This window comes from Moschus berezovskii, chromosome 22, assembly GCF_049115385.1.
Source record: "Moschus berezovskii isolate FMDL1 chromosome 22, NW_MosBer_1.0, whole genome shotgun sequence".
In the NCBI taxonomy this organism is placed as follows: domain Eukaryota; kingdom Metazoa; phylum Chordata; class Mammalia; order Artiodactyla; family Moschidae; genus Moschus; species Moschus berezovskii.
In genome coordinates, this window is record NC_142481.1 from 49,874,706 (window position 1) to 49,901,563 (window position 26,858).

General features: G+C 58.4%; 1 protein-coding gene across 4 annotated transcripts in view; it reads left to right on the forward strand.

Annotated features, from left to right (window-relative positions):
* The window catches only part of PIEZO1 (piezo type mechanosensitive ion channel component 1 (Er blood group)), a 56,942-nt gene that overhangs the window by 5,984 nt on the left and 24,100 nt on the right, over positions 1–26,858 (forward strand). For all 4 annotated transcript variants that reach the window (XM_055412957.2, XM_055412959.2, XM_055412960.2 and 1 more), the window contains exon 2: positions 22,776–22,871. In XM_055412957.2, the coding sequence (XP_055268932.2) occupies positions 22,776–22,871 (96 nt within the window). The remainder of the gene's footprint in view (positions 1–22,775; positions 22,872–26,858) is intronic.

The window sequence follows — 26,858 nt, forward strand, 5'->3', positions numbered from 1 at the left end:
TTCTTTCATCCTTTCTTCTCTCTCTCGTCCAAAGCAAGGCCCTGGTCGGTGGTGAGGGCCTGAGGTTGCTGTGTCCGCACTCCTGAGGTTAGGTGGCTTCAGCATTTGGAGCCCGTGGCTGGGGTTCTGCGGGTGCCCAGGGTCACCAGCCTCTGCCCTGGGGAGGATGCTGTGAGGCTGAGGCCCGGCACTCGGGCAGCCCTGGAAAGCCACCAGTGTGCAATGGGCAATGTTGGCCCAGACCAGCCTCCCCGGGCACCTCAGGCCGACGTGCGTGGCCTCCCCCTTCTGTGCACCGTCTCGGGCCTTTGCCGAGTGGGGCGGGTCGATTTTTCTGGTGTGTTTTAATCACATAATTATAGGGAGTATTTTTAGTTCCCTGTAACGGCCGGCTGTTTACCAGGCTCCGACCTGCGCTGTTTGTCTCCCAGAGTATATATAGTTGGGCCTCCTCTCCTTCCCTGGGGTCAGGCTAAAGCGGGACCATGGCCACCTCAGCCGCCTCCTGTGGTTTCCTTTGCCAGTGAACAGGCGGCTGAACCGGGCCCCGTGGCTTCCGCAGAGCGGGAGGGGCCTGGGGGCTTCTGTCCTCGAGAGCAGGTGGGGGTCTGTCCTGAGTCCGGAACCGCTGACCGCGCAGTTGGCTGTGAGGGACGCGCCTCTTGGGCCCCATCCAGGCTCGGCTGTGACCCTGGCAGTGCCCAGGTGTACCGGTGGCCCATTCCCTGGCTCTCCCCACCTCCCCTGCCCTTCATTGGCCTTTGGTGGATCCCCTGAGGGAAAACAAAAGAACAGAACTGCTATGTGCACAGATTCCTTGGGCCCGCATGAGCAGCCAAAGGCCTGTGATTGTGGCCAGGATCGTGGCCCAGTCTGGACAATCGAGAGAGGACACGGCCTGGGCTCCTGGGCAGGGGCCTCAGAGCAGAAGCCTCACCAGCCACAGGCCTGAGTCTCAGTCTCTCTCACCTCCTGGAGCCACCGGGCCTGTGGCCTGTCGTCTGGGCCCTGTCACACCCCAGCCTCCCCTTGGGGCCCAGGCTCCTGTTCTGCCTCCATTCCCCCTGCCCCCAATCCCTCCCCTCCATTCAACCCCATCCGTCCCCGTCATTCACCGCCCTCCCAATTCCATCCTCTCACTCGATTCATATTTATGGGTAAAACACTGAAACAGCGCATCATTACAACAGCGTTAATGGGTGCTTTTCAAAGGGAAGCACGCTCTCCTATTCCCCTCTGCCTCTCAGCTGTTTCATCTGCCCCTTTTGCCCCTCCCTGTCAATGGCCAGGGGTCATTGTGACCACGGGGCACTCCCAGGAGCCCTCAGAGGCTGTGCAGCGTGTACCTGGCTCCCCTGCTGGGGGAGTGTCCCTGGGTTGCTTCATGGGGGAATGAGTCAGCCTCACGGCAGAGACCCCGGCAGGCTGCCATGGGCCCGGGGGCAGCTGGGACAAGGTTTGCACAAGTTGCCTTTATGATGTTGCAGGGCAGGTCCCCAGGCCCCTAATCGCCATGTGCCTATGTGGGCAGCTGGCGCTGACCATCTCCTCCGGTCATGTGGGCACACAGCTCTGCATCATGTCTCTGCCTCAGTGTCCACTCACCGTCCCCCACCCCAACCCTGCAGCCTCCATCCATGTCCACTGGCATCACAGCCTCTGCTTGGACAGACTTGGGGGCCCCAGGCTCCCAGCTCTGCTCCTAGATGCGTCCCATGGCGAGATGACCTTCCCAGTCATTCGAGAGCTTCCTGCTGCCCACCATGCCCTCTCCGCTGCATTCACCTGGCACAGGGCCCCCAGGTTTCTAGTCTCCCCTCAGGATGAGTCTCCACTCACTTTCCTGCTCCTGAGGGTGGGCAGTAGTGGCCCCATGTCACAGATGAGCACCCAGGGCCAGAGTTCTGGCCGTGACACCCCTGCCTCCCTGGAGGCCCCTGCCCCGGCACCTGTCAGCACACGGGTGACTCCTCAGTTCCTTCCTCTGGCTGCATCTCTTTCCCTGCAGAACTTCCGTCTGGCCCACTAACTCCCCAAACCTCTCCTCACTCTGGAACCTGCCAGCTGTCCCCCTGCCACTGCCTCCCACGGCCACCCCTCTTGCCCCCCCGACACTTGCTCGGCCCAGATTTAGGGGGCTCTGGGGTCCCCACAGAGCCCCCGGGGGAGGACGGCACAGCCCACACAGCTGTCTCCATGGGGACAGCTCGGGGTGAAGAGCAGACCTCAGAGTTGAGTCTGGGTTGACAGTCGAGTGCAGCCACGTACCGCCTCCCCCAAGGACTTGGAAATCATTTCCTCCTCTTGCGCTGCCACCCCCCCGCCCCACCCTCAACTTGGTTTTGCCTGCCCTCGGGGTCCATGCTTGAGGGACCCCTGGAGGTGTGTACTGCTGTGTCTGCTGTCACCTCAGTACTGAGTTTGTGTGATTGTCTGTGACCGCGTGGCGGTGGTCCCTTCTGGCGCTGGCTTGTCCCCTGAAAACACTGCCACATTTGCTTATTCCGTCACCCATCCCGCCTGGCTAGTAGGCGTAGGCTGCTAGCCGGTGCATCTCTACGGACACACTCATGTGTTTCATTCACTCCTGGGCATCGGGTTGCCAGGTCACGGGCCGCGATTGTCCACTGCAAGTAGACTCCGCTCTGTTCTCCTGGTTGTCATTTGGGGGTGTTCCAGGGCGCCCCACACGTGGTGTTGGCCTCTGATTCCAGCTGATCTGTGGGCGTGAGGTGGCATCTCCTGAGACTTCAGTCTGCGTTACTTTGATGCCAATGATGCTAATCACCTTGGTATCTTCTCTGGCATGTGTCTCTAAGAATCTTTCACCCATTAAAAAATTGGATTGTTTATCTTTTTATTTCTGACTCAGGGGGTTCTTTGTGGATGTGAGACCGTAAGCTCTTTATCACCCTTTTGTACTGCATGTGGCTTACAATCCTAATTGTCATCTTTATGGTGTCCAGTTAAGAGCTAATCGTCATCTTTATGGTGTCCGGTTAAGGGCAAGTGTTTTTAGCTCAAAGTCCCATAAACTCGGATGTTACTGGCTGGGACATCCTCTCCTGCTCCCCCGAGCTGGTGGCGGGGTCGCTGAGTGTCCTGCTTCCCCCACACCCTGCCCCTGCCCTTCCTGCACCCTCCACTCGCCCTCCCAACCCACCCGCCCTCTGCTGCCCACCCAGGGCTCTGCCGGCTCTCAGACCTCCTCCGGGGCCTCTGTCCTGCCACGGCAGGCTCTTGTCCTGGTGTCACTGCTGCCGCTGGGACCCTCACTCTGCCTGTCAGGACGCGTCACCTCCCACAGCCGCTGGTTGCATGAAGTGGGTCCATTTCAACCGCTGCAGAGATGGTCTTGGCCTCCTGACCTCCATTCCTGTGGTCCCCATGGACATGGTGACCAGCTCTTGTTCACTGGCTTTCCCTCCTGACTGTTCCCCACCCCCCAGGATAATCCCCCCCCCCCGAGTCAGACCCCCAAGTCCGAGGACAGGACAGCCTTGCTGTTGGATACACACTCTGGGGTGTGAGTCTCATGTGACCCTCTGGGGAGGTGGTTGGTCCTGGGGGCCTGTCCATGTCCAGGGTGGCTGGCACCCTGCCTCCTGCCCGCTCCTGTCTCCTCTGGGCCCTGCCCAGCTGGGCACACGCTCAGCCTGCCTCTCCGCCCTGTGTGGAGGCACCCTCAGGGTTCATCTCCACCCTTGCTGTCGGGGTGGTGCCCATTTGTCCCTGGGCACTTGTTTCCTTGTCACTGTTGCCGTGCCCGGCCAGGGTGGGCCCGTGCCCAGCTCTGCAAGTGGGAAGTGGTTGAGGCAGAGGCCCCGCGGGCTCTGAGCCCTGCCTGCTCCAGGAGCATTCTGCTTCTTATCAGTGGTGCAGACCTTCCCGGCTGGGGAGAATTGGCCTGTCAGGCCCTAATCTCTGGAGGTCAGGGGCGGGGGGCACTGGCAGGGGTGTGGGTGACCCAGAGACGGGGGCTTGAGGCCCTGTGGGGGCCCCTGAGTGGTCCCAGAGGGGGCCCTGGGGTGGGCAGCGTCACCAGGTGACCCCGGCAAGGGCCTTTCTTGCCTCTGAAACCTTGTCCTGACTAACGGGCAGATAATGTGACCTCAGAAAGCAGGAGTAGCTCTGAAAGCAAAGTGCTGGGGCATCTTCTAGCCTGGAGGCAGCTCTGGGGTAGGGGAGGGCCTGGGCCCTGGATCCTCTGTCCCGGTGTCCCCTGCTCCCCTGGGGGCCGCACCCCGGCTCTGTGGGGCTGTCAGCAAATGCCCTGTCGGACTCTGGTCCTTAGAAACTGGGGGCCTCTGGGGAGGGGGTGGTGGTCCCGGGGTTGCAGGTGGAGTCTCCAGCTGGGGGGTCCTCTGTCCAGGCTTTCACTGAATGAACAAAACCTGGGCCACCCAGGGAGGGAGAAGCCTGCACTCCACTCCCCAGGGGATGCACCTCCCCCTCACCCCCACGCGGCCCCTTTGCCCTCACCATCACCTCCCTCACACCAGGAGGGCAGTGCCCACCTCACCCCGTCTGCTCCCTTCCTCGAGAGAGCGAGGCATAAAAGGCTGGAGGCCAAGAGTTGTTGGGGAGGGGGGTGCCCACGCTGAACGGAGGAGCCCCCTGACCCTCAGGGGCCTGGAGGGCACACGAGGCAGACAGAGAAGGAATGGCTGCCTCCGGAGGCGGCTCCCGGAAGCTTCTGGGCTGGACAGGCTGTGTCAGATTCCAGAGCCTGAGACACTTCCAGGCATTTGGAGGGTGTGTGGAGGGGGGCAGGGGGAGCCCACTCGTGTCTTCAGGAAGTGAAGGGTGCCTACAGGGACTGGGCCATGGGCCGGGGCGCTGGGACTTCGGAGATGAACGGGCCCTGGGGACTGTGCTGCTGCAGAGGGGCGGGGTGAGAGCAGGTGCACCCTCGCAGGGGTGACCTGAGGTCATGGGCTGGGGCCACCAGTGTCACCCGTCAGGCGAGGAGGCAGCAGGCCCTGGAGCCACGGAGGGGGACAGTGGAGGCTGTTCTGTCTCTCCTGTCTGTGGGCGAGGGGCCTCGTGGTGTGAGCGAGGCTGCCAGGAGTTAGGCGTTCAGAGCCCATCTGCTGGTTCCTTGTAACCTGAAGCCGCCTTCCTCTCTGCCCTGCGTTCTCTCTGGTGGCTCCTGCCATGGCCAGGCCACCACAGTCCACTGGACTCTCTGTGTGGGAAAGGGCATATCGTCGGCTTCCTCACTTGCCGCCCAGCATGGGGTCCTGGAGTCACGTTGCTTCTTCCTCGTTCTGACCACAAACCTGGATCGTCAGGTCTGGAGACACAAGATGCTGGACCCAGAGGTAGTGGATAGTCGTGCCAGCACTCTGCTTGGAATCCAACCTCCCGCCAGGATGGTCCTGGGGCCTCGGGGGTGTTTATAAATGGGTGTTTGGATGTCATAACCCCTGTGTCACTCCTGCGCATCGGTGCCGTGCCTCGTCCTGTTCTGTGTGTGGAGCATGGGGGCCCACCAGGGCTATCCTGGGACCTCAGGCTGTCCCCGCCTGGTCCTGAGTGCTGTCACAGGGTGCTGCTGGGCCGGGACTCAGGCCCCAGTGTCTGTGGCCGCAGTGTGCCCAGCACCTGCCAGGCGGGACTTCAGCATCCGTGCTTTGAGGCCACATATTCCTCCTGCTGCCTGCTGGCTGGTGGGTACCTTCAAAGTAGAGGAGTGGGCTGGAAAGGCTCCCGGACAAGCTTCTATCACCTTTCCAGTCCCTGTCTCCAGCTGGGTCAAGTCCTGGCTCTGCTGCTGGGTGCCCTGGGGAAAGTGACTCAGCCTCTCTGGGCCTTGCACTCCTCACCTTTAGAAGCAAGACACACTGTGCTGCGGGGAGGCCGTCCAGAGCGGAGCCAGGGTGTGGAGCCTGCTCTGCGCCAGGCTCCCACGACTCTGCGCCTGCTTGTCGTAACCTCTAGCTGTGAGACTAGCACCTACCTTGCTTGGCCCCGTGGCCCTCAGGGTGACCTGCCAGGTGATGTGGGTGGAAATACTCAGTTGAGTCGCTGAGTGCAAGGCTGCCCTGCTTCCTTGCCCACACCCCCAGGCGCCTCTCAGGAAGCCTGGCCGCCCAGCACTTTAATCAAGGTGCCCTGTGCCTCGGGACATGTGGCGGTCTCACCAGGGGGGAATCTGGGGCAGAGTTACTGGTGACATCCCGGCTGAGGCGGGGGTGGTGGGGTGAGGACACCTCACTGAGGCAAGTGCAGTGGAACCAGCTGGGTCTGAATAAGTCACGGCGGCCAGGCACTCCCCTGGGACAGCAGCTCGGACACCATGTGGCTGGCCCTGGACTGCTGGCGGAGGCTGGGAGGGAATAGAGGATGTTGCCTGGAGCCCAGGCCTGGGTGGGGGGTGCCAGGGGTTCCTGGGGCTGTGGCGGCTGGCCATGTTTCCTGGTGCCCCCCCCAACAAGAGTCTGTCTGCCTCAGCCTGACCTCTGAGGGAGCGGCAGAGAGTCTTGCAGCCTAGAGAAGCTGAGCTGGTTCCCAGTCCCAAACTGGATCCTTAAAACCAGAAGTCAGCCAGGCTGTGACCCATCCAGGTAGGTGGGTGTGCGCTTGGCATCAGGGTGCACAGGGATGGGAAGTCCTGGCGTCAGGTTCCTGCCCAGGCTTCCAAGGGATTCGTCTGATGAGGGTGTGAGGATGGAGTCGCATGCTCAGCTGGAAAGGGAGTGAGAAGGCTCCCCACTGGTGGGCATGTCTGTATGGGGGACTTCTCTGGCCTCGGGAGCCCCTCTGGGTGGAGAGATACTCTGGGGGACATTGGGAGCAGGTTTCTGTGGGCCACCTCCAGTTTTCTGGCCTCCCTGGTCTCCTGCCACTGGCTGCAGCAGCTGGATGGGGCATAGACCTTGTGGCCTATCCCTGTGTAGCGGGCACCCCACGGGGACCTGACGGCAGCCAGGTCTGGAGGTGGCCTCCTCCCTGTGATGACTGGAGCCTGCATGTTCCCGAAAGCTTGGCCCTGACCCTTAGGAGCAGGTGGGCCTGGGAGGGAGTCCAGGGTCAGGTGGCAGCTGTGGGAGGTGACCTGAGGCTGGGTTCTGGGCAGGTGGACCAAGCACAGGCAAGGCTTCCCGTGGGCATCAGCGAGCCCTCTCCCTGCTGCTAGAGAACCACCAGCTGATAACCACCCATGAGCCAGCCTCTAGGATGGATGGTCTTGGTGTCCCTGCCTCACAGCCCCCCAGCCCAGGCTGACTGGACTCCTGAGTCAGAGTCCTGTGGCCACGAGGCCACCCCGCCTGGGAGCTTGTTCTTGCAGCTCAAGGCATCCTCATCTTTCATGATCCATCCATCGTGGGTGGCAGTCCTGTGGTGACCATTGTCCATGTACTGACCAGCCAAGGCCCTCTGGAGCAGGGCCAGCTGAGACTAGGGGGAAGTAGACAGGAGCTGGCCTGCCCCTCACTGCCAGAGAAGGTCTGTCGATCCTGGCCTCTCTGGGGAGTCAGGGGTGCTGCGATGGGGGCTCTGATCCTGGGGGTGGGGCTGGTCGGGGGCAGGGGTGGGCGCCGGCTCCACCTCACGCCTTATGGGGGCCTATCCATCAGGTCCCTGGGGACCCCCGCGGATGTCTGCTGCTTGCTTTGCTGTCAGGAATTAGATTAGTTTTCCATAAAAACAGGATGTGGTGGGTGAGAGGCAGTGTTCGATCTTTTTTGTCACGCCTCTTTTTCCAGGAACTGAATGTATGGCTTTGGCCAGGACTGCCCTGTCCCCACCCACTGCCTCCCCCCAGGGTGTGGGGACAGCGCTCTCCACTCTTAAGTGCTCGCTGCTTCTCTGGGGAGCTGACTCCATCATCAGGAGCCAGCAGGGACATTCCCACCATGTGGTCCGAGAACCGGGCAAGTTGGAGGCGGACACCTCTCGGCCACTCTGGACATCCGGGTCTGTGATGCTAGACAGGTACAGATGGCCTGGCCTCGGCCTCTCACCTGACAGCACAGACCCGTGGGGGTTCCAGCCTCATTCTGGAGGGTCCATTGTCTGCAAGAGGTGGGGAAGAGCTCAGCCAGGGGTTGGGCAGGCCCTCTATGAATGGGGAAGAGTGTGAGTCTCATGGCTAGTTCAGGGAAGAGCCCAGGGGTGGTGGAGCTGTGGGCACAGTAGGGAGTGTGGACTTATCTGTAGGTAACAGGAGCTTGTGGAGTAGACATTGTCCCAAGAGGACCTCCGCGAGAGGGCTGCTGCTTCCCGCTGAGGAGAGGCTGCCCCGTACGTAGTGAGAGGCCCGGCTTGGTCACTCACTGGCCCGGCGACCAGGGTTGCTTGTGACCCGCAGGACCTCCCTTCTCCACAGCAGACAGCAGTGGGCTTGTCCTGGTGCCTTGGATGAGCGCTGATGGCATTGCACTTGCAGAATCTGAGAACACGCAGCCAAGGGGCAGGGGTTTCCAGCAAAGCCGATCACTGCCCCCGACCCCCTCCTTCCCCAGCCCTTTCTCCACAGGCTTAGAATTCATGCCTCAGGAAGTTTCAGCGAGGATTTAAAAGGGGAGAAAGTCCAGGACTGGCTCAGTCTCTGTCAGGCACCCGGCAGGGTCCTCTGGGTTCTGGGCTTCTGGGAGGCAGGAAGGGAGGAGCTGAGACAGGCCCCTGGGAGCCTGGGTGAGGGTGGCCCACCCTCCGTGGTGGGCCTGGGGCTTGGTCTAGGGGGCCCAGCATGCCCAGGGCTCTTTTGTTCTTTCTGGCTCAACACACAGCAGCTGCAGGCCCAGATGCCCCCTTGGAAACCACCCCAGATGGAATTCCAGAGTCCAGAAGTGCCTCTTTCCTGGAAGGATATCCTGAAATTCGTGTGCGCTTTTTTCTCAGGGAGGGGAGAGGAGGCCTGGGGAGATGAGCAAAGGACACTCGGGCTGAGGGTGACGACCGAGGGTGATGTGTGACCTGGTAGGATGTGCTCTGGCAGGAGGACCATGTGACAGCCAGACCGCAGGAGCAGGAGGAGTGGAACTCACTTGTTTGTTATTTCTGTGCTTTTCCGCATCTAAAAAACTTCTGAAAAGGAAGGAAAGGAAAGTGAATGTTCTGTGAGCTGGTCAGCACCCTTTCCTGCCCAAGGGAAGAGATCGCCCACTCCTGGCCTGACGGAGCCAGAGTTCAGGCCTGGGGAGGCCCTGCCCCCGGCCATCCTGCCCCTGGGGGTGGGTGTGCAGAGCAGCGTGGGCTGCGTCTCTGCCCTGGGGGTCTGGTGTCCCGGGGGAGAAGCCAGGCTGAGCCGCTCTGTCCAGGCTGGTTGTTAGGACTAGACAGTGTTGGTTTCTCCCTCAGTGATTCTGAGCTTGTTGCATTCCCAGAGCCTGAGTGGGGCCCCAACACCCTGTCTGCCCCAGCCCTGCAGCCCCCTGGACCCAGACCTCAGAGACAGGCAGGTGAGCCAGCGACTCACAGTGTAGAATCCCGAAAGCCGGTAGATCAGTCAGGGTTCTCCAGAGAAACAGAGACAATAAGAGAGGGATAGAGCAGTGTGGTGTCTTACAGAAGAGGCAAATACATACACTCATGAGAGAGAGAAGGATTTGTGTTAAAGAATTGGCTTGCACAATTATGAGACAAGTCTGAAATTTGCAGGGAGCCCAGCAAGCCGGAAATTCGAACAAGCCTTGGTGTTGCAGTCTGGCGTCCAGACTCTGAAGGGGCTGGAGAGTTCCTTCTTCCCTGGGGGTTCTCAGGCTTTACTATGAGGAGGTATCCGCCATCCTCCGGCTTCTGATGGACACGGGATGAAGCACCTCACAGGCCTGAGGCCTGTTGCAGAAGCTCTCAGCCAGTCTGCCTCTCTAGGAAAAGAAGTCTGCATGAGCTGGTTGGCATGTGATGTCTCTGGTCACACCTCCAGGCTCTCAGGCTATCCCCTGACCTCAGCACCCTCACCCAAGTGAAGAGGGTGGCCAGGTTCTCCAGCTGCTTCATGCTATTGGCACCCACTCAGTCACACACTTGTGGGTACCTTCTGGGGTCAGCACCATGCTGGGGCAGGCATCTCCTCGGAAGCAGGATGGCCATAGGGCAGAAGGCCATGAATGTCCCCTTTCATCTCCTGATCTCTGTCTCTCTCTCTCTCTCTCTCTCTCACACACACACACACACACACACACACGAACAGGGCCTCCTACCTAAATGCCCAGGCATGCCCCAGTGTTGACAGTAGTACTATTTACAATTGTCAGACCGCGGAAACAACCTAAATGTCCAATGACAGATGAATGGATAAAGAAGATGTAGCGTATATATACAATGGAATACTACTCATCCATAAAAAGAAATGGAATTGGGTCATTTCTAGAGATGGGGATAATATAGAGTCTGTCATACAGAGCAAAGTGGGTCAGAGAAAGACAAATGGATATTAACACATAATGTGGAATCTCGAAAAATGGTCCTGATGAACCTGTTTGCAACACAAGAATAGAGATGTAGAGAATGGACCTGTAGACACAGCAGGGAAGGGGCAGGTGGGCTGAACTGGGAGACTAGTATTGCCATGTATACACTGCCATGTGTGAAACAGACATAGTAGGAAGCTGCTGTGCAGCCCAGGGAGTTCAGCTCGGTGCTCTGGCCCATGAGGGATGTATTATGTATTGTTGTTGTTCAGTTGTTAAGTCATTTCTGACTTTTTGTGACCCCATGAACTGCAGAATGCCAGGCTTCCCTGTCCTTCACCATCTCCCAGAATTTGCTCAAACTCATGTCCTTTGAGTCAGTGAGGCCATCCAACCATCTCATCCTCTGTCACCCCCTTCTCCTCCTGCCTTCAGTCTTTTCCAGCATCAGGGTCTTTTCCAATGAGTTGGCTGTTCATATAAGGTGGCCAAAGTATTGGTGCTTCAGCATCAGTCCTTCCAGTGAATATTCAGGGTTGATTTCAAGATTGACTAGTTTGATCTCCTTTCTGTCCAAGGGACTCTCAATAATTTTCTACAGCACCACAATTTGAAAGCATCAGTTCTTCGGCACTCAGCCTTCTTTATGGTCCAACTCTCACATCCATATATGACTATTGGAAAAAGCATAGCTTTGACTATATGGACCTTTGTTGGCAAGTGATGTCTTTGCTTTTTAATATGCTGCCTAGGTTTGTCACAGTTTTTCTTCCAAGGAGCAAGTGTCTTTTAGTTTCATGGATACAGTCATCATCTGCAGTTATTTTGGAGCCCAAGAAGATAAAGTCTGACACTGTTCCATTGTTTCCCCATCTATTTGCCATGAAGTGATGGGACTGGTTGCCATTTATTTGAGTTTTCTGAATGTTGAGTTTTAAGCCAGCTTTTTTACTCTTTTACCTTCATCAGGAGGCTCTTTACTTCCTCTTCACTTTCTGCCATTAGAATGGTATCATCTGCAGATCTGAGGTTATTGAAATTTCTCCTGGAAATCTTGATTCTAGCTTGTGACTCACCCAGCCAGGGATTTCGCATGATGTACTCTGTGTAAAGTTAAATGAGCAGGGTGACAATATACAGCCTTGACAAACTCCTTTCCCAATTTGGAACCAGTCTGTTTTCCCATGTCTAACTATTGCTTCTTGACCTGCATACAGATTTCTTAGGAGGCAGGTAGGGTGGTTTGGTATTCCCATCTCTTTAAGAATTGTCCACATTTTCTTGTGATCCACTCCTGCTTATTTAACTTATATGCAGAGTACATCATGCAAAATGCCGGGCTGGATGAAGCATAAGCTGGAATTAAGATTGTCGGGAGAAATGTCAGTAACTTCAGATATGCAGATGACACCACCCTTATGGCAGGAAGGGAAGAGAAGCTAAAGAACCTCTTGATGAAAGTGAAAGAGGAGAGTGAAAAAGTTGGCTTAAAACTCAACATTCAGAATACCAAGATCCTGGCTTCCAGTCCCATCACTTCATGCAAATAGATGGGGAAACAACGGAAACAGGGAGAGACTATTTTCTTGGGCTCCAAAATCACTGCAGATTTTGACTGCAGCTATGAAATTAAAAGACACTTGCTCCTTGAAAGAAAAACTATGACAAACCTAGACAACATATTAAAAAGCAGAGACATTACTTTGCTGACAAAGGTCTGTATAGTCAAAGTTATGGTTTTTCCAGTGGTCACTTATGGATGTGAGAGTTAGACCATAATGAAAGCTGAGCACTGAAGAATTGATGCGTTTGAACTGTGGCGTTGGAGAAGACTCTTGACAGTCTCTTGAACTGCAGGGAGATCAAACCAGTCAATCAGTCCTGAATATTCACTGGAAGAACTGATGTTAAAACCGAAGCTCCAATACTTTGGCCACCTGATGCAAAGAACTGACTCGTTAGAAAAGACTGATGCTGGGAAAGATTGAAGGCAGGAGGAGAAGGGGACGATAGAGGGATGAGATGGTTGGATGGCATCACTGACTCAATGGACATGAGTTTGAGCAAGCTCCGGGAGTTGGTGATGGACAGGAAAGCCTGGCGTGCTGCAGTCCATGGGGTCGCAGAGTCAGACATGACTGAGCGACTGAACTGAACTGACATAGTCAAAGACTTCAGCATAGTCAATGAGGCAGAAGTTGATGTTTTCCTGGCATTCTCTTGCTTTTTCTATGATCCAATGGATGTTGGCAATTTGATCTCTGGTTCCTTTGCCTTTTCTAAATCCAGCTTGTGCATCTGAAAGTTCTCAGTTCACGTACTGTTGAAGCCTAGCTTGAAGGATTTTGAGCATTACCTTACTGGCATGTGAAATGAATGTAATTGTATGGTAGTCTGAACATTCTTTGGCATTGCCCTTCTTTAGGATTAGAATGAAAATTGATGTTCCAGTCCTGTGGCCACTGCTGTTTTCCAAATTTGCTGGCATATTGAGTGTAGCACTTTTAACAGCATCATGTTTTAGGATTTTGAATAGCTCAGCTGGAATTCCATCACCTCCACTAGCTTTGTTTGTAGGAATGCTTCCTAAGGCCCACTTGACTTCACACTCCAGGCTGTCTGACTCTAGGTGAGTGACCACACCATTGTGGTTATCCAGGTCATTAGGACCTTTTTTGTACAGTTCTTCTATGTATTCTTGCCAACCCTTCTTAATCTCTTCTGCTTCTGTTAGCTCCTTACTATTTCTGTCCTTTATTGTGCCCATCTTTGCATGAAATGTTTCTTTAGTATCTCCAGTTTCCTTGAAGAGATTGCTAGTCTTTCCCATTCTATTGTTTTCCTCTGTTTCTTTGCATTGTTCACTTAAGAAGACTTTCTTATCTCTTCTTGCTGTTCTTTGGAACTCTGCATTCAGTTGGGTATATCTTTCCTTTTCTCCTTTGCCTTTCACTTCTCTTCTTTTCTCAGCCATTTGTAAGGCCTCCTCAGATAACCATTTTGCCTTCTTCATTTCTTTTTCTTTGGGTTGGTTTTGATCACTGCCTCCTGTACAGTGTTACCAACCTCCATCCATAGTTCTTCAGGCACCATATCAGATCTAATCCCTTGAATCTATTCATCACTTCCGCTGTATAATCATAAGGAATTTGATTTAGGTCAAACCTGAATGGCCTAGTGGTTTTCCCTGCTTTCTTTAGTGTAAGGCTGAATTTTGCAATAGCGAGTTCATGATATGAGTCAGTCAGCTCCAGGTCTTATTTTGTCCGACTGTATAAGAGCTTCTCCATCTTCGACTGCAAAGAATATGATCAATCTGATTCCAGTATTGACTGTCTGGTGATTTCCATGTGTGGAGTCATCTCTTGTGTTGCTGGAAGACGGTGTTTGATTATGTGCGTGTATAGCTGACTCATGTGGTTGTAAAGTAGAAACCAACACATCATAAAGCAGCTTTATCCCAATTTAAAATATAAAGTGATTGAAAATAAATAAATGCCCAGGCAAGGACACCCTTCTCCCCCAGGTCCCACCTCATGGGGAGGGCAGGGCTCTGAAGGCACTTACAGAGCCTCTCTTGCCGGCCAGCTTGCCTCCTCCAGTCAGTGAGCCCGCCCCCATCTGCCAGCCAAGGTGGCTGGGTGGCATTCCTCACTAGGTGCCAGGAAGGGCCCTGGAGAGTGGGGGGACTGCAACCAGGCTCAGGGACTGTTTGCACTAGCCAGACCGGAGAGGCTGAGGGACTGGGGTGCTGAATCACAGGGCGGGCGCTCTGAGTCAGCACCTCAGCCTTCAGAGGCCCCATGGCCTCAGCGCCGGCTGCTGAGGCCAGCCTCACAGTGGACATTGCCTCCACTTGTGGGAGATGCAGGACTTGGGGAGGCAGCTTGTTGTTCTCCTGGGGGCACTTGGGGGGCACTGTTTGCCAAGATGCCATGGGTCAGGCTAGGCTGCAGCAGGGGGTTCCACAAGTAACCGTTTTGTTGAGAGAACCACGCACCTGCTTCTTTCCATGTCTGGGTAACCTTCTGTCTGCAGGCAAGTCCCACAGGGCCATGTCACAACATGCAGGGCTGGGCAAGCCGGGCCTCGCTGCCAGATCCACAGGGGACGCAATAGGTTGGCCTGGGAACCCACTGGGAGGACCACAGCTCTGTAGGACGGGTTCTGCCATGTCTGGGCACAGTGAAGAACTTTGGGGAGGATGTGGGCTGCTGGCTGAAAAGCCCTGGGAGCCCCGTCTGTGCAGGAGGCCCGGGTCCAGGGCCTGCCCACCCCGGAGGGGTGGTGAGCAGCACCTCCTGTGGCTTCATGTCTCCTCCCTGTTCTCCTGCATTCTCCGTGACCTTGTGACCTGTTCATATTGCTCGGGGATGGGAGGCCCTGGCTGAGGCTGTGGGAGGCATGCTGGTGGCTGAGGCGACCTCAGGCCCCACTGCTGACACGCCTCAGTGCTGGCTCAGGAGGGTCCCCTATACGGCACTGCCCCTTCTCACCCCACTCCTGGCTCTGTGGACAGGGGATCTCAAGGGGACCCCATGCCGGGGCCACCCCCATAGGAACCCCATCATATCAATTGGCTTGGCCTTCGGGGTGGGGTGGGAGTGCCGGGTCATGAGCCTCCTTGTTTATGCAGAGCTGAGCACCTGGCCTGCTGTCTGTCACCACAGCTGCTTCTGTCTGCTTCCGCCAGGCCAGCACCTTGTTGCAGGGGGCACATGGGCACTCTGGTTGTTGGGGGCTGCCTGTCCATCCCCTGTGAGCTGGTACACAGGGTTTGGGGTGCTCCTGGGGGGCCGGGGACAGGGTCTGGGAGAGAGCAGGTGGGACCTGGCTGAGTGGGGCTGGTGCGTGGAGGAGGTGGTCAGAACTTGGTCACAGGAAGAGCAGCGGGATGTGGAAGGCCCTGAGGTCTTTATGTGGACCCTGTCGGGCCTCAGTTTCCGCTCCTGACAAATGGCCAGCAGGAGCCCCTTTCTGGCACAGAGCCTGGGGTTGGGGGTGGCAATGCGCACCGGAGTGCAGTGGGGTGTACTCCTCTCAGTCTGGGGGTGCAGCTCAGTGGCAAACCCCTTTCCTTGAGGCTGGAGAGGGTCCTGCCTGGTCCTGGGGAGTCCAGGAGGGTGGGAGCCATACCCAGAGCTGACCCATGTGGAGAGGCCGGTGGAGCCTGTCTGCCCTTGCGGCAGGTGGGTTCCTCCTGCTGGGTGCTGGCCTTGGGGATGCAGCTGACCATCACCTGCTCACTGTGGCCCTCCGTGAAGCCCCAGCTGTGACCCATGTGTCTGCCAGGCCCTGGGCTCCAGGCAGTGGGGAGGGCTGCACGGTCAAGCCACATCCGGGCAGGGGTGGGAGGGGCGTGTCTGTCCTCCCTTAGTGTCCACCTGCAGAGACTGAGATAAGCAAGGTCTCCTTCTGCCCCGGGGAGGCTAGGGGCCCAGCAGGGGTTCTCTGTCCCTCCCTGTGGAATGCAGTTCCCACCCCTGGCCTGGAATCCAGCCTCTCCATTGTGGAGGGCTAGGCGGGGTGGGAGCCCTGACCCTTTGGGGCCACAGCGAATACCTGAAGCTCCAGACACAGGCCCGGAGCGCAACTGTTTTTTGGGGCAGCTGTGTGGCCCTGGTCTGGGGAAGCCGGCTCATTCTCAGCAGTGCTGGAGGGTCTTCAGGGAAGACTGAGCTCTGGGGGAAGGGGTCTGAGCAGCCTTGGGGGGAGACAGGTGCCAGAGTTCCCCTCCCCCACGTCGCCTTGGCAGAGAATGTGCTGCAGGCGGCTCTCCTTTGAATTAGGAGACCTGTGAACAGCCAGCGAGGCCCATGCCTGACCCCAGAAGCAGCTCTCTCACACCCCTGGCCCCTGCCTTGTCCCCTGGCCTGGGCCGCACTGGTTGGAAGTTTGGTCACCATGCTTCCTGGAGCCCGTGCTGTGGGGAGGGGGCAGCCACCTGTGCACTCAGGTGAGTCGTGAAACCTGGTTTCCCGGACACTGAGCTCATTAAACCTGGACACGGTGGTTAAACCCTCTGCCTGCTCTGGGCACCCAGGCTGCTGGCAGGTCTCCACGTGTGTAACCATGTCCCTTGGCCTCTCCTGTCCCCTCACTCTGTCCTGCACGCCTACGGGCCCACAGCCGTGTCTGTGGCCTCCTTTCGCCTGCCGCCTCAGCTTCTACTGTGGAGGGAAGGGGACTTCTGTGAAGGTCACTGAGGCTCCAGGGCTTTGTGGGCCCATCCTCCTTGATCCCCGAGCTGGAGGAGGCTACCCTGCACTGCCCTCGTCCCTCCTGCCGTTCAGTGTGCCCCTGCCACCCCAAGGCTGGCCATGGAGGGAGCCTCTGGACGCCTGGGTGCGACCCTCGGGTGGGCGGGCTCCAGTGGAGGTGGTTCCCCAGTGGGACAGGGTCTCAGGTGGGTGAGCTCCGGCGGAGGTGGTACCCAGTGGGACTGGGTCTCAGGCGGGCATGTACTGGACAGAGCATGGGGTCAGGCAGTGGAGGAAGTGCGGCTGAAGAGCCAGGCATCTTGGCCGCAGGCGGGTCTGGGCAGCAGGGCCTTTGCTCCCCTCTCCCCCAGCCGCCTGCATGCCCTCTGAGGGGTCCTGAGGTGCCACCCGCACTGCCTGTGCTGGCCCCGGGCGCCTGTCCCCTGAGGTAGGGGGCCCTGGGGGCCCCTCAGCCGATCTCCTCGCCCTCTTCTTTGGAAAGCCGGGTCTGATCTGAGTCTTGGTCTTCTCTGGGTCGGGGCCTGGTAGGTGGGGGGTGGGAGTGGTGGCAGGTGCAGCAACCGAGTGCTGTGGGCGCTGCCATGGGCGCTGCGAGGCCTGGCCGCCCATGCGGCCCCACAGACGGCAGGGGACGGCTGGTGCCACCGTGTCTGTCTCCCCTCTTCTGTCTTCCTCTTCCTCCCTCGCCCCACCCACCGGCCCCTGGCCGAAGCGAGCAGGGAAGTGTTTATGGGTTTCTCCTCCAAGCCAAATAAGGCAGAGTGAACAAGCTGGCGGGAGATGCAGCAGGCTGGGGGGAGGGCAGGCTCGGACAGGACCCCCGCCCTGGCGGCTGCTGTAGCCTGGCAGCGGTCCCCAGGGGACTCTGAGCCTCTGGGCCCCACCCGGCCCTGCCCGGAAGAGCTGGCGGAGAGGTGGCCCAAGGGTGCCCATTGTCGGGTCAGGAGACCCCGGGCCTAGTCCTGCCACCGCCTGGGGACTCCAGTGACGCACATCCGCCCCAGCCTCCTGCCCCGTCTGTGACTGGAAGCCTGGGCCTGGGGACCCACTGCTCTGTGGTGAGTCCCCCAGTCTCACCCTCTTGGTCACACTGCCAACAAGCCCAGTAACACACCCTGAGGAGGAAACTCCCAGGCAAGCAAGGCCCCTCCTGTGCAGGTAAACACTGGCTCCGCTGGCGTGGCTCTTCTGGGCAATTGTGACGTTTACACGTGTGTGTGTCTGCTCTCACTTAACTTTTACACAAGGAGTGGTGGTGGGCGTGGCTGCCGGCTGTGGCCTCTGTCCTGAACGGTGCCTTGGGGATTGGCTAGTTCTCTCTGCTGCCCGTCTGGCACTGTCCCCATGGCAGCAGCCCCTCAGGGGGTGGTTATGAGCCCTCCAACCCCACCCAGCGTCTGGGGAGACGGCGGCCTTGAGCGGCCTGTCTCCTGCAGGACTGGGTCTCCTCCAGTCATTTCTCAAGGGAGAATTTCATGGTCTGGGGTCCAGGTTCTGGGCTCCTGAGCTGCCTCACACCAGAAGTGATCCCCAAGCAGAGGCCCACAGCTCTTCTCCCCTTGACCTCAAGCAGGACCAGCGCGGAGAGTAGGAAGGGCCAGGGAGCTGCAGCTGCCCCGGACTCTGGGCCCCACGCCCGCGCATCCTCCTCCCTCTTTCTCCGGGTGCCATGGTGCTGGCCGCTCTGGAAGGGGCCTGGTGTCCCCAGCCTGGTAGAGGGTATGGCAGCTCTTCCCAGGCCTTGGTTTTCCACATTGGGCCTTCTGTCTGGGTCCCCTGTCCGCAGCTGACCCCACAGGTCTGCCAGTCCTGGTCCAGCCATCCTGCCCCATCTGTCCACTGCCGGCTGTCCTCCAGAGCTGGTTCAGCAGGTCCTAATGCCTGGCCTGGAAGTGACCCTCACCCACCTGCTTCTACGCCCTGGGCCACCTAGACCCACACCATTTCCCCAGCGGGGAGTGTTATCAGACCCTGTGCCTGGGACTCGCTTTGTTTCCTTATCTGCAAAGAGGAGGTGCCAGGGCAGTCATGGTGGTGGCCACGGTGCATCCCCCACTCCTGGCCTCTTCGCTCTCCGAGTCTCTCCCAGTTCCTCCATCCTTCCAGCTTGGATGCTGATGCAGGTCTGACATGACCTCTGAGCCTCCTCCTGCCATCTATGCTGACCCCTGGGGTCACCCACACATGCCACCCTGTGTGCGGGTCCCACCAGCCAGGTGGTGTGGTGCTCAGGCCTCATATTCATCCTGGTCACCCCTGCAGATGGGCTGAAAGACCCCTCAGAGGGTAATGATGAGGACCCTGAGGGCGTGTGCAGAGCTGCAGCCCCCCCTCACTTCACAGGCAGGGAAATCAGGGCTGGGGGGTTGGAGCAGGAAGGATGGGGCCTCACTGTCCATGTCTCCCACCTGGTTGCAGGGGCACACGCAGGCCAAACTCGGGGTTGTGTCATGGCACCACATGCAGACCTGGGATCTCTAGAGTCCAGCCCCCAGCAAGGGACCCCATCTCCCTGCAGGCCAGGCTGTGGGGTCCAGCTCTGCACGCAGTGTCCAGGTGTCTGTGCCCTCCATGCCACCTCCCTTCCTGGCCAGGCACCGGTGAGACCAGTACTCCGTCTCTCCCCCCAGGCTTCGCTTGCCTCACCTGCAGGACAAGGGGCGGACGTGCTGGGGTCTCTGAAGGGTTAAGCATGCAGGGAGGGGTTGCAGGGGCCTTTCCTGCCGGCATAGCCCTGAGGGCACAGCCCTCCCCCACCCCATTGTTCCTGCTCAGGAAAAGGCATATCTCCCCCATGAGGTCACCAGACACCAGCAGCTCTCATGGGGAGGTAGGAGCTGCCTGGCAGAGCAGCCTGTCCCCCTTCTCAGAATGTCCCCACCGCCTCCCCAGCCGAGCATCTTCCTTCTCTGTGGGGCTGGGGCCGACCCAAACCTCCCGAGTCTTAGTTGGCTTTCAAGACCAAAAACAGTGCCTCCTCCTCCAGGCAGCCTGCTCAGATGCCCTGAGTCTCCTGGTCCTGCAGAGTCACAGTGAGACCATGTCCTTGGCATTTAGACCAGTGACTCCAAGGGCGAGTATGCAGCCAGGAGTCTGCACCCAAGTCCCGGTCTCCTATCCGAATGCCCTTCCCCCCGGGCACCTGATTCTTTCTCTGAACAAGGGAGCATGCAAGAGCCAGCCTGGCTTTCCCCGAGAGGCCAGTGTGCCTCTAGTCCCTGTGTCCAGGCCAGCCCTCTGTCACTCTTGCTCTGCTAGCCTCTTGCCCCAGGCCCTGATAACAGGAAGGGGAGGTGGTCTGGGAATGTGACCTCAGCCTCTTTCATCCTGGCCCAGGGCTGCCCTGCTGGGGCTGGAGGCCAGTGGGCCCACAACCCCTGGGCTACGTTCCCAGCTCATGTCCCCTGGGTCAAGTCCAGGGCTTGTCTGGGCACCAACTGCCTGTGGTGCCAGTTTCCTGGTGGGGGACCATCTCTCAGCCCATCTCTGCGGGGCCAGCAGCCGGACACCCCAAGGTCTCTGTTTCCTCATCTGTGTTGGCAGTGCATGCATGCATGTTAAGTCACTTCAGTTGTGTCTGACTCTTTGCGACCCTATGAACTGGCCAGGCACCTCTGTCCGTGGGATTCTCCAGGCAAGAATACTGGAGTGGGTTGCCATGCCCTCCTCCAGGGGATCTTTCTGATCGGGGATGGAACCTGCATCTCTTAAGTCTCCTGCATTGGCAGGAGGGTTCTTCACCACTAGCACCACCTGGGACACTCTCTTCCTCTAGCTCTCTGCCGTATCCCCACGGAGACAGGATTCCCGCTGGGCCGACAGCTCTGCGTCTAACAAATGGTTGACTGAGGGGTCCTTGTCCTCCGCCTCCAGGGCAGGCCCTATGTGGACTCTTGTGCCTGGCAACCATCTCAGGGTAGGGCAGTGCCCGGCAGCACCCACGTGGGGTGACCGTGTCCGTACTGTCTTCCCACGCCCTCCCTTTTGACCCTTCGTCTCTGATTTCCTGCTTTTGGCAGAAGGAGCTTCTAGATTCTTTTCCTTCTGCTTGGGCTGGGGAAGGGACAGAGGCCCAGCCCCGCATGCCTTGTGGCCCCACTGGTGGCAGAGGAGGGGCTCAGGCAGCCCCTGCCCTTCTGGTTCTGGTCTGAGATACTTCACTGGTTTCTGGGCCCATTTATTCTTTTATTTTGGTGAAATACACATAAAATGAAATTCACCATCCTAACCATTTAACTGATTTAGTTACTTGACCGCACCGTGCAGCATGCAGGGTCTTAGTTCCCCAAACAGGGATGGAACCCCTGCGCCCTGCATTGGGAGTGCGGAGTCTTGACCACTGGACCACCAGGGAAGTCCCCTCCTTAACCATTTTCAAGTGGATGGTTTGGTGACATTAATTACATTCTCAGCATTGTGCAGCCGGCACCACCACCTCTGGAACCTTGCATCTTCCAGGCTGCAGCCTGCATCATGAAGCATTGACTCCGTCTCTCCTTACACCATTCCCCCAGCTCAGGGTCAGCATCAGAGCCAGGAGCTCCCCAGGGCTGCACTGGGTTAGCCTCCCTATCACTGGCCTGTGCACACTGTCAAAGGGGCTTGAGTGCTTGTCCAGCGCTGTTGTCCCTGGCAGATCAGAACAGGAACACTTCAGTACAGAGACCAGCAGGATGCACCCTTAGGAGGAAATTTACCTGGTCAGATGGGTGGACATCACCTGGCTGGTGCTGTGGGTGCAGGGGGCAGAGCCCAGAGGGTAAAAGTGCAGCCCTGGAAAACAGAACAGAACGTTAAATGCCTTTGCCATAAATGCTTTTCTCTGGTCTTCTCGGGCCAAATCAGATTGATTTTTTGTTTGTTTTTTATGCAAATGTGTAATTTGTGAGCATCTTTAGACTTTGAGCAAGTCGCTATGGCTAGTGTACCTCATGGAAGGAGGCAGCTTCGTGTCAGGGTGCTCCATGGAGCAGGAGAACTTGGTGGTGTCCAGAAAGGAAGACTGCTGATCAGAGTTCAGGGCCGCAGTTCTTCCCATATGGTTCTCCAGGTTATCTTGTTGCTGGGGTGGTTGGAGGGCTTGGGGGCTGAACACCCTACCTGGCCCTACTGACTGCTCTGGGGAGATGGTATGGCTGGGTTCAGGTCAGCTTGTCTTGACCCAGGATGTCTGGAGGGCTGTTAAGTGGAGGTCCAGCTGTTGCTGGGTTCACGGTCCCCACCTGGGGGCCTGAGGGGCTAAGAGTGGAAGTGGGATAGCACCCCTCGGGAGGCCAGTCTGGGGGTGGTGGGTTTACCCCTGGGCCACTCTGCTCAGTCACAATGACAGGGCCATGAAGCTGGACCGTCTGGGGGTGAGGTTGGGTCTGTGGTGGGTACTGTCCACAACTGTCCACTCTGTCCTGGGCTGGGGGGGGCAGGGCCAGGCACTGGGGCCACTTGCCATGGATTGAGGAGCGGAATGAGCAGAGGTGGCTCCAGGCCAGGGGCCGCTTTCAGGGGTACCAGTACCCTCTGGGCTGCTAGCTGGTCTTTCCTGGCCCAACTCCCTCTTAGGCCCCTGGGAAAGGCTGAGAGGGCTGGTTTCTGGGTGATGAGCTCCGAGCTGGGACACTTGGCATTTCCCCAGCATCTGCTGCATTCTGTCAGGATGGCATTGGGGAGGCTTCCAGGAGTGAGTTGTGGATGCAAGCATGGCTTGAAGGGGTCGTGCTGTGGTTCTCCTGGGAGACGTGATGGGGGACATGGCCACAGCCCCAGTGAGTGCACGAAGGTGTCCAGGAAGTGGAAGTCGGGCAGGAGGGAGGAGATTTAGAGAGCTGGACCCCAAAGTCAGCCATGCTGTGTGTTGACTGGGTACGAGAGAAGACAAGTGGGGAGGTTGTCATGACCTCTGTGTTGGCTCCAGGGGTGGGGGGCAGCTCTGCAGGGCGAGTCCTGCGACACATGCAGCACGAGGGCCCCCTGCTCAGTGTAAACAGCCCGTTGTAAGTCAAACACAGGGCTCCCAGGGCAAGTGACCTGTCCTGCACTGAGTGTGGTTGCTCACGCGTGGAGGGAGGTGGGCAGCCTCCTGGGGTGACAAGCACCGCACCTGTGGCGGGGAGGCTCAGGGGGCAGCAGCTGGGGTATGGGGCTGGCTGTCCTCCCTTGCCGAGCGGCCCTGATGACTGTCCTGTCTCTTCTGCAGCCTGCCTGTTCCGGGTCAACGCGCTCTCCCTGGTCTACCTGCTGTTCCTGCTGCTGCTGCCCTGGTTCCCAGGTCCCTCCCGGCACAGCATCCGAGGTAAGGGTGGGTAGGGCCCAGTGGGGGTAGGGGTGTGGACTCAGGGGTCTCAGAGCTCTTTCTCCAGACACCTGGGGCAGGGGAGAGTTGGGGCTGTGGCTGAACCAGGCAGGGGTTACGTTCTCTGTGATTGAAGAGTCACTGGTGAAGGATGAGTGGTCCTAGGTTCATTTTTCATGGTGGACCCTTGGCTGTTTCAGATCTATGTTCTGACCTCGTGTTGCAGGGCTGATGCCTTGTTCCTCCGGCCATGGGCTGGGCCACCTTCCTGCCACGTCCTTCCCCTGACCCCCACCCAGTTCCAGCACTGACCTTGCAGCCCATCTGCCCTGAGTGGCTCTGGCCAACCCTTAAGTCCAGCTACCTCACCAGTGCCCCTGCCCCACTGTGGACTCAGGCTCCATCCATGTGTGCTTGGTGCTCTGTGGGGCAATGGCTTTCCTCTGACCACCTTGTGGTCAGGGTAACTGGGTGCCCGGCGGTCCCCACCTAGTTCTGAGCTCCTGGAGGGTGGCCTCTGAGTCCACCAGGAGGACAAAATGGGTGGAAAAGCCTGTCAGGGTGCGTTTGCCCCCAGGGCAGTCTGAACAGTGGGGCCCAGAGAACCGGCTTGTCTGAGAGGAGCTGAGAGCAGAGAGGATCCCCAAGTAGGACGGCGCCCTGCCCCCTGTCCTGTGGAGTACAGACAGGTTCCTGTAAAGGGGGACGCAGACCTGAAGGCCAACAGCATGGGGTGCATGATTGAGGAGCCCCTTCAGGCCGGGGTCCCACCAGCCACTCTCGGGTTGCTTTCGGGTCAGCTTTTGTCCTGGCTTTTCAGTAAGGACAGGTGCTGCAGATGGCTCTGTGCCCCATAGGCAGGGAGGCCCTTAGGTTTCCCAGAGTGAAGAGAGATGCCCAAGCTTAAAAGAGGGTTCCCAGGGAGCAGGCTGTCAGTGGTGTGACCCCCACCCCATTCCGGACAGAGGTCATGGAAGTATAGCCTGGCGGGCCGTAGGGATTGCCAAGACTGCTGCAGGGAGCCCGGCCCATGCCTGCTGCACCTGAGAGGGGCTGGCGGCAGGCTGGCCGCCCGGGACCTCAGGTGTATCCTGTGGCTGCAGAGACCACCTCACACCGAACAGCCACCCACAGGTCCATGCTCACAGTCTGGGGGTCAGAGTCCAGCATGGGCTTCTTGGGGTGAAAACCCACATGTCACCAGGCTGGTCCCTCCTGGGGGATCTGGGGAGAATCTGGTTCCTGTTTCCAGCTCCTCAGCTCAGCGCCCCTTCCCCATCATCCAGGTTGGCAATGGCCAGTTGAACATCACCCCAAGTCACTCTGATTGGGCCCTCCTGCCCCATCTCCACGGTTGGGACCCTGGAGTGAAACTGGGCCTGCTCTGGGTGGGGGTGGCCAGGAGCAGCCCTTGTTTAAGGTTAGCTGCTTGGCACTTCTGGTTCCCCTTTTCTGCATCAGGAAATGTTCACAGGGTCCCAGGATTGGGGCGTGGGTCCTCCTGAAAGGGTGTCAACCTGCCTCCCACAGGGTCACAGGTCCCCCTCCCTGACCTGTGGTGTCTGGTCAGGCTCTCTGCTCTCGTGGGCACTGGTATGGAGGGGCCCTGACCTTGGAGTGTAGGGAGAATTCAGGGAGGGGCCCCACACAGGTGTAGGGCTGGGAGCCACGGGAGATCCCAGGCCATACCCCTGCATGGCTGGCTGTCCCAGCCCTTCTCTAATCCGCAGCTCGGGCCAACCTGGGGAGACTGCGGGCAGTCCAGGCCCTCCCCTCCTCTCCGTGGACCCCGTTCCCAGGGTCTCAGCTCTGAGCTGTTTGTTCCATCGTGTTTCATGCCCTGCAGTGATGGGGAACACTTTCTTCTAATTGGCACTGGGAGAAGCACAGGCTCTCAGCCAGGGCAGGAGTCCAGGGTGGGGAAGGGTCAGGGCACTGGGAAGACTTGCCTGCCTGACCTCCCTCTGTCCATCTGTCCGGCCTCAGAGGCCCTTCAGGGTCAGAGAGGCTGCTGGGTTTTTCCGGGTGGGAGAGAGGAAAATGTGAGGCCCATCCGTGCCTGAGCGCCTGGCCACAGGGTCACAGTCATGTTGCAGCTGGGCCTTGGCGCCGGCTCTGGGTGGAAGGTCTGAGGCTGCCCGGGTCCCTTGTGGGTGCTGATTCCTGGCTCTATCCTCACGTGGGCGTCAGCTTGACCCCAGCTCCCTGTGCTGGGCAGAGAGGTGTCCACCTCAGTGCATCCTCAGGAACCTTCCATCTCTTTCTCAGTCACTTTGCCAGCACTGTGGCTATGTGCCCCAGCAGGGCACAGCGCAGCAGAAGCTTCAGGAGACCCAAGGGTCAGCTCCCATGACCTGATTAACAGGGACTTGAGGAGCCAGGCCCTGCAACTGCTATCCGGAGAGGGTGACTGCCCTGGAGCCCTGGGCTCTGCTCTGACTTGGGGGCCGTGGATGGGAGGGCCTGGCGGGTGGGCCTCGTTCACGTTGCAGAACGGCGCCCCAGGAAGACCCTGTGCTCATCGGATGAGGGGATGAGAGGCTCTGTTGTCCTCCCAAGACCTGTGCCCTCCTGCCTGTGGGCAGACAACATGCCAGGCATGGCAGAGCAGATTCCCAGGGCCTCGAGCTCAGGCTCTGACCTCCTCTGGCCCTGTCCCTCCCTGCCCCCCACCTCTGGACCATCCTCCCTGTGACAGGGCCTCGGACGAGTAGGGGACTCCCCTTCCCTCAGCACCCTTCACCCAGTTCATGTTGGGAGGGTGAGGTCAACCAGCAGCTCACTGTGGTGCCAGAGCTGGGCCCAGGTGGGCACCACACCCACAGGGGTCCCAGGCTGCCCCAGAACAGGGTCGTGGGAGTGGGGCTGTCCTGGAGTGTTTGCGTACAGAGAGGTCAGATCAGGGAGGTTTGGGGCTTGAGCCCCAGTGCCCACTCTGGTCAAATGCTCTCTGCACCCCCCACAAGCTCCCTTACCTCCACACCTGAAGCCCCAGCCTCCCAGCCCCATTTCCTGCTTCTCCAGACATTCTGGCCTGAGCGGCGCCCTGGCTCCTTCAGGAGGAAACACTTCTGTGTGACCCCTCCCTTGCACAACAGAGGTGGGGGTCGCCTGCCCACAGAGGCAGGGTGCCATCCTTCCACCACGCTCCCTGTGCCCTGCAGGCCTCACATGACCGAACGAGTGAGCCCAGATCGAGGGGAGAGGCAGGCAGGGCTTCCAGCAACTGCAGTGGGTGGCCCAGGACCCACACACACTGCCCCGCCCTCTCAGGATCCCCATACCAGCCTGATTGCTCTCCACCCTCTGAAGTTAGAGCTGCCCCCTGACATCACCCAACATTGCTGTCAGCCATCCCGCTACCCTCTCATCCTCTCTGCATCATTCCATTTATCCACCCGTCCTCCCACCCACCCATTCACTTGTATCTCCATCCTCCACCTGTTGATCCATCCTTCCACCCATTCACCCACCTCTCTGTGCTCCTATCCATCCATCCATCCATCCCCATCCATTAATCTCTCTGTCCTCCTATCTATCCGTCCATCTTTCCCACCATCCTTCCTCCCTTCGTTCATCTCTCCATCCTCCCATCAATTCCTCATTTACCCATCCATCCATCTTCTCATACATCCACCATTCATCTGTCCATAATCACGGCTGCCCATCCATTTATCCAGCTTCCCGTCCTCTGTCTTCTCATCGACCTTCTGCCATCCATCCCGTATCTATTCATTCATCCATCTATCCATCTCCTATCCATTCCCGCGATACATCCTCTCATCCATCCAGTGTATCCTCCTCTCCATCCAGCCATCATTCATCCCTCCATCTGTCCCCCCCCGTTTGTCCCCCATCCATCATGTGAATTCCTGGGGTACAGTCGCCTCTGGGAATCTGAGGCTTTGTTCTGTGTGCAGGTTTGGTAAGTCATGTGGTTGAGTGTCAGGCAGGGTCTTCCCTGCATGGTGCATGCTTTCAGCCCAC